The sequence below is a fragment of the Oryzias melastigma genome, linkage group LG4 (genome assembly GCF_002922805.2).
Source record: "Oryzias melastigma strain HK-1 linkage group LG4, ASM292280v2, whole genome shotgun sequence".
Taxonomy (NCBI): domain Eukaryota; kingdom Metazoa; phylum Chordata; class Actinopteri; order Beloniformes; family Adrianichthyidae; genus Oryzias; species Oryzias melastigma.
The window spans coordinates 23,683,262-23,690,637 of NC_050515.1; the positions used below are offsets into that span (position 1 = coordinate 23,683,262).

General features: G+C 41.5%; 1 protein-coding gene across 2 annotated transcripts in view; it reads right to left on the reverse strand.

The window, feature by feature from the left end:
* LOC112150672 (pre-B-cell leukemia transcription factor 1) overlaps nt 1-7,376 on the reverse strand; it is a 40,984-nt gene that overhangs the window by 7,503 nt on the left and 26,105 nt on the right. The window contains exons 3-6 of one of the 2 annotated variants that reach the window (XM_024279129.2): nt 6,399-6,646; nt 5,973-6,163; nt 3,924-4,059; nt 1,990-2,038 (exon numbers count right to left, since the gene is read on the reverse strand). In XM_024279129.2, the coding sequence (XP_024134897.1) occupies nt 1,990-2,038; nt 3,924-4,059; nt 5,973-6,163; nt 6,399-6,646 (624 nt within the window). Of the gene's footprint in view, nt 1-1,878; nt 2,039-3,923; nt 4,060-5,972; nt 6,164-6,398; nt 6,647-7,376 lie in introns of both variants that reach the window. The other variant, XM_024279128.2, reaches the window with a different exon arrangement.

Here is a 7,376-nt window from a genome sequence, read left to right on the forward strand (position 1 = left end):
ACATTTTGGATTTTTCCCGTGGCGAACTTGCTTTTCTGAAAGGGATCCCATGATTTCTAAAATGTGGTGCTTGTACCACAAAATGCATAATTGTCTGAAATATGAACCTAATTGGCTCCGCTACAGGGTTTCCCAGCCCTCTCCTCATATTAGCCTTCCTTTAAATATGTGTAGAAGATTGGTGAGACCATATATATATAAAAATGACTTTTGATCAACTCAACAGAGATTCTGGCAAACTGTCTGACGAACGTATGGATGAAGATTTGTTTTTTGACAGGGTGTTGTTAGGCTGTAGAATGAATACATGGATGTTCTTTTCAATCCCAACACAATTCTTCCATGTTAAAACAGGAACTTTAGGGCTAGTCCATCCACCGGTGGAGCTGAGGTCATTGAGGTGCTTAGAAAAGTCTGTGACTTGAGAAACAAAGTTTCTAAACTATTGTTTAAACATCAGTGGGCAATAACTCTGCATTGGAAAACTAAAGTTCAGGTTTCCTCTTTTAAGAAATGGACCAGCAGGTGTGTTTCACGTATGCAGAAATACCCATCAAAGGTATTTGTGCTCCTGTTTTAGATCAGTGGCCTTTTAGACTTCATTCACATTTAAACATGTGGCGCCTGGCACGTATGAACACACTGATGGATATCCGATAAAAGTTAATTTTTGTGTCACACAAACTTCTGAAAAGAAGTAGCAAGTAGCAAGTAGCAATGATACAGAATGACAAGTGCCTCCTCTTGACAACCAGTTCCAATGAAGCTGAAACAACCAATGTGTCTGCAGTGGTTTGATCCACAAGTTCTCAAAACCAAACTTCCTGACTGTCCAATGCATTCTCACTTACAACTCGTCATATGTAGACGTATGGCTTGGGCCCCTTCTGTGTCACTTTTTTATGCTTTGGGTGTCCCCAACTCATGGTTTTTTGACGTGCTGGCTGTTCCTATGAATGAGGGGTCCCCACCCTGTGGCTGCAAACCGGTACCGGTCTGTTACCGCGTCCAGTACCCCATCCCACCCGACAGCCAGCACATAAAATAAACATCCATCACGTCCAAAAAGGACAAGTTGGGGTGACCCAAAATGTCAAAAAGACCTGAACATACGTCCAAATATGACGAGTTGGAAGTGAGAATGTGTATTAATATCTTCAGATGATGATGAGTTGTGCCTCTTTATTTAATAAACATTGTTACACAGAAAAAAAACTCTGGTTGCGCACTTATGCTGCACAAAAATAAAACCACGTTGACCTCGTTTGACGTTTTCCGTGTTCATGAGCTTGAAGATGTGGATCCTCAGTGGAAAAGAAATAAAATGTGATCTCTCTTTGCAGCATTCCTGCATTTCTTTTGTCTTCTAACAGATGTTCCAACATTTCCTTGACTGTCTGTCTCATTCCCCAGTAGATGGTCCCGCTTTCTGAGTCTAACTTTGAACTTAGAAGGAGTTTTTCTTTTCACTATTGATCACAGTGATTACCCCCAAAATCCAATATAATCTGTTGGACATTTAATAGTAGAATACAGTAAAGACAAATTGGCTATAATGACCATCATGAATCTTTTGTGTAGTCCACAGAGACTGTCTAAGTCAACTGGAGCTTTAAATAATAATAAACTAACTGAAATGAAGCTGGTCACTCGGGGCCAAAGGATAGGACAGTCAGGGTTTTGGAATAAGGGGTGATTTTGTTGGGAGGGGGGTTCTAATGGTATTGACTAGATATTTTGATAGTATTAAGAGAATTAGCGAGTAATGTTTGTCTTAAAGTACTGTCTTAGTTTTTACAGACCAACGCTGATGAAGCCGTTAATTGCTGGCAGTAAAGCACAGAGAGGAAGCACAGAGCCAGAGACTTCCTGTCTCACCTGCAGAGTTGGGAGTGGAGGGTGAGTTTGCTTGGCTTCCGTGTGAGGATGCATTAGCCGCACTGACGGCAGTTCTCGCAGCGTACATGTTGGCCTCCTCCTGGAACTTACCAATGTTTTTCTTGTATCTGATTCTTTTATTCCCAAACCAGTTGGAAACCTGAGCGAAAAAAAAAAAACAAAACAGAATGCAGTTTTATTTTCAAGGAAATTAAGGAGCTTAAAACACAATGGCTGTGCTTTGCTCACGTGGGCTTTAATGGTGTGGGTAACACTGCGGAGAGCAACTGTCAGCAGCAGGGCTTCACAGGCTGCTGCTGTGAATCTGCATTAGTGTCGGAGTGAAATGATTTGCCATTAAAAGTCTCATTATGTCACCATGACTGCAGCTGTCATCAGAATTCACGGAAGCAACAATCAGTCAACATCCACAACAACCGCTATGGCTAATGGACTCTTTGTAGAGACTGTATGGTAGAAAACCCAAAGAAAATGAGAAACTGCATCAAAATAAAGCCAAAAATATGAAGTGTTGAAGTTCACTCATCCATCTTCTCGTCCTAATTTCTTCAAAACAGGGACATTTGTTGCTGGAGCCTATCCCAGCTACTGTAGGGTCAAGGCAGGGTGCTCCTATACCTAATATCCTTCCTGGCACAACCCGTTTGTAGCTAAATCCTGTAAATTAATGTCAAAAGTGTTTTAGGATAAAAGTATTAACATTTTAACTTAAGTGTTGTCAGGCAAAAAAAAGTATTTTAAAGTCATCAGCAAAACAACAAGGAAATACCAGTACGGTAAAACAAATACTGATAGTTATGACAGTTCAGAACCCTTATATTTGAGTTCAGATCAAAACTGAACATTTGAAAATAGGTCAGTTTTGAGAAAGTAGAAAAGTAGAAAAGTTTTCAAGACTTTCAAAAGCAAATAAGTCAACATTGACAATTTTGGTGGGTTTTTTTCTATGCTACACTTTGTAAACGAAGAAAAATGTGGTAATCAAATGTTAAACGCACTTGGATACCGCATTCACACCGAACGTGATTTTTACGGCAGAGGCTGCCAGTTTCAGTGTTTAGTCAATGGCAAGACTGGAATTGAAGCAATCTAAAGTCCTGCCGCGCGATTTGAGCAGATGGAGGCAGCACAACGGTCTGGGAGCAGCAATGTGATTTAATAATTAAATTACCTAAATTTTGGCTGCATCGCTCGGGCTTCCTGAACTTTGTGATATTTTTCTTATTTTCATTGAGTCAATAATAAAGGAAAAAAAGTCCCTTAATTTTATTTTTGCTTTTATTTTTCCCCCCTTGTGTTAATGCAAACCTTCAAACTCAGCCACAGAGACACAGAAACACAGCGGAAGCGACTGTCATAGAAAACAAATCCCGGAATCTCAGAAAGATCTTGTAAACCCAGACATACAGACGTGTAACTAATGTTTTTGTAAAACTCTTCCCAATAAATAAACCTTATTTCTCTACATTATCCATGTCTTCCATACATTCTAAATGAGATATTTACAGACACCGCTCCATGTCGCAATCATGCTAAAAACATTTGCTGGTAGCTCCTCCCAAATGCGACCGTGGCATCCAGCACAGGCGGGTGGCAAGCAGCGAATAGAAGAGGGGCGGCCCACGCATATATGTTGTGCCCTACGTTCGGTGTGAACGAAGCTTTACTCTTGTCAATCAAATAGTGAATAAGCTTCTCTGTAGAGTTAATTTGTTTGCTAATCTGAGTGATGATGATATAAATTCACCAATGTTGTTTGTCAGGCTTTAGAAAATCCTCAGGATTAAATGGAGTGCGTTGTGGGATTTATAGTGATTTGGGGTAACCGCAAGCCAGCTTCAATAGTGATCTGATATTATTGTGCGAGGCAAAAATAATTGCATAAAGGTTTGTGTGTCTAGCCCACTGGCCTTGAGTTTAATGTATGTGGATTCTTTGCAGTTCTCTGCCTTCACCGGCTTCACCTTGTTATTGTGAGATAAGATTGCTGTGACATAAAGGAGGGTTTGAAGGGGGGGCTGTACCTGGGCCACTGTGATAGCACACTTCTTTGCTAGCTCCTCCTTGGCCTCTTCGCTGGGGTAGGGGTTACTCAGGTGTGAGTAGAAGTACTCGTTCAGTATCTCCGTGGCCTGCTTGTTAAAGTTTCTTCTTTTCCGTCTGTAAGTAGAAAGTAAAATGGGAGAGAGAGAGAGAGAGCAGCTGTGAACAAAGACAGTAAGGCAGAGGAGTATCAAGACAGAACTACAATGATGCAGTCAACTGCAACAGTGTCAACAGAGAGCAGAAGCAAGACAAAAATACAGCAAGACTGGCAGCAAAGAAGAGCAGCAGTTAGGCAGAGGGGAAGAGCGACAATGAGGATGTGACACACTGACGAGAAGAGGCCAAGATAGAGCAGCAGCAAGGCAGTTAGAGAGCTATTGTTTTTTTTAAGACAAATGAGACAAAGTGACAGAGAACCATTTAGCCGGAGCAGCAGTAAAATCCATCTGCAGCAAGACAAAGTGACTGCAAAACAGTAAGCCAGACAAAACCATGAAGAAACAGAATGGTAGCAAGGCAGGAAGGTAGAGCAAAGTGAGCTAATGCTGCAGAGTAAACAAACTGGAATAAGGCTGAGCCATTGTACGGTAAGGTGACATATTTATATATATATAAAAGATTAAAAAATATTAAGATAGCAAAAGAGACCAACAGAAGTGCAATGAGCAGTATGATTGAGGGACAACCTGAAAGAGGACAGAATGAAATGCTGTGAAAAGCATCTGCAACATGTTTATTATGACTCTTATGCTCAGACAGTTCCTCACAGAACTACAAATGATCACACTGGAAATATATCTGGTGAAGACCAACTCTGATTTAAAAAAAAAAAGTGTTTCAGTGTTTTTAACATGCTTTTGTTGCATTTTTCTCATGGTGGAAGGGATAAATAAAGAAAATTCAAGTAAAATTGCATTTCTGAGGCAGAATCCAAATTCTTCCCTTCTTTCCTTACCCTTCCAATTGTAGGGGCATTTAGATGAGAAAGAGTGTTTTTTAGGGACTAACTGTCGCGGAGGAGAAATGTAGAGCCCTCCGCCACAAGGTTGGTCTGCATTGCGCTGTGCCGCGGAGGAGAAATGCTTTTGTTCAAGTGGGTGTGCTCTGAAGCTCAGAAATTTATATTTAAATGTAAGTAATGACTTCTTGTTTTAGCCCAGCCTTTTTAAAGTTATAAACTGATGTTGTTATGTATTTCCAAGCGCTAGCAACTCCGTGCTAGCATAGCTGAGCAACAGTATTTTTCTATAACTCTCTTTTTGAAAGACTAAATATAGGGGTAGGGAGACGCCGTAGGGGTAGAGGAAGAATTTGGATTTGGCTTAAGTATGTCTTTATTCAAATTACGGTGAATCAGGTGCATATATATATTAGGCACTCCTAATAGAGTGCAACACAAGAGTTAAACAAACATATGTAGCTGTTAGGCTACTTTGGGATAATGATTGCAATATATGAAGGTTAAAATAACATATTTGCCAAATAATTTGCATAATTATAAATTGAGCAAGTCTATTTATAACTTTTTTATGTAGTAAAATAACACTGTATAGTTATGGTTTTCATAAAGTAATTTAATTTTTACATTTTTTGAATTAGTAAAACAAGAACAAACAAAAAAGTTCCATGTGATATAAATCCTAGCTGTGATTTTACTTTATGTATTTGGGTGAATCTGTTATACCTTTATCTATATCTGAGACAATATATGTAAATTCAATATAACATTTTGCAGTCATGCAGTTTATAGATTATTCTAATTTGTTGTAATATTCTTGTCATTTTCTTCTGACAGTTTTTTGCTAAACATAATTTCTACTTTCTGCAAAGAATCCAGCCTTATTGCAGAGGAGACTGCAAGATCTGTTTCCTGCTGCCGAGGAAATTTGTGATCCCCCCCTATTGACATGACAATGAAAATATGTGCAGATCCCCCTGCAGCAGTGAGCAGAGGTGAAGCACTTTCATCTGGAGGAAGGTGTGCATGTTTGAGCAGCAGGGTAAGGCACGCGCAGTATTGAACTCACCTGGCATCCAGGAAGCGGGAGCGCAGGATCATGACAGCCTCGCAGGTGCTCTGCTTCAGCTGCATCTGGATGGAGCTGAACTTGCGGTGGATGATGTTCACCATGCGCTCGATCTCTTTGGGTGAGATGGGCCGCGTGCGCGACTGCTCTCGCAGCAGGTTCATCACGTGTGTGGTGAACTCGTTACAGGCCTGCAGAGAAGGAGCAGAGTTACAACCTGAGCGAAGACGCCGCATCCTGCAGGCTGCAGTGTGGAACTTATAGGCTGCCAGTGAAGGCTTTTTTACAGCTTGAATGCTCCGTCTGGGTGTTCATTAAAGTCTTCTGACTCAATTAAGGTAATGCAGTTTATATTAACAAGCTCCACTGCCTTGAAAAGAAGCAAGGTTCTGATCGTCTTCAGAAGGCTGAAGATGCAGATCTCACCTGTTCATACTTCTCCAGCTCCGTGTGGTAGATCTGTCGGATCTGGGACAGCTTGGCCTTGTAGTCTGAATGCTCTGCGGAGTTGTCAGCTCCCACCCCTCCTGAAGCCGCCGCTGCAGCAGCTGCCGCCGCCACAGAGCTTCCGCCTTTCTCCGGACCAGACACGCCCTCCGCTAGCAGCATGTTGTCCAGCCGCATGAGCTGAGGGTCCAGGGGCTCTTCTTCCTGGGCACCACGAATACTCAGCACTGCCAGAAACAGAGGTCAGAGGTCAGAGATGAGACCAAAACAAGGTGCACACAAAAATGCACATAACTGTGCACATCAGCAAGCGACTAGAACTAATAACTGTTCAGATGAAGCAGTATCCCCTCATAAATGTCTCTATCAAATCCTATATTCTTGCTCGCTGAAAAGTCACCTGCTGAGAACCTGTAGCTGATGGTTCCTTGCTGAGAACCTGATATCATCACTCTAAAAGCCTGCCGATTTCCCACTGAGAGCCTGAAACCGACAACTTGATGGGTCTACACTTTTATGGCTCAGGGTGAGAATGGCACGTGCTGTGAAGTCAGGTATGGAGATGGAGACTGCTGATGCAAAGACAATGTCTCATTGCGTGAAGGGGGGAGGTCAGTGAGAGCACATCGCTCCAAGCTTCAGTTTCAGCAGATTTCCTCACTTCCTAAAGCTGCTGTTCTTCACATAAAGCTTTAAAAACGAGAGGAGGAATAAACTCTTGTGACTCCCAGTTCCAGCTGAAGTTTTGACTTTATTTGAAGAGAACCAGAAAATCTCGTGGAAGGAACAAAATAAAGTAAAACTTGTAAAAATTCATGGAAACATGTGAAGAGTTATATTCTAAAGGACAAGGAAACATGCACGACTGTAAAGTGAACACCAGCTTTTCTGTGCTCCTTCACACTCATGCTAATCAGCTACTCTCCAGGATCTGGCTTCATCCCGGATGATCCAGAT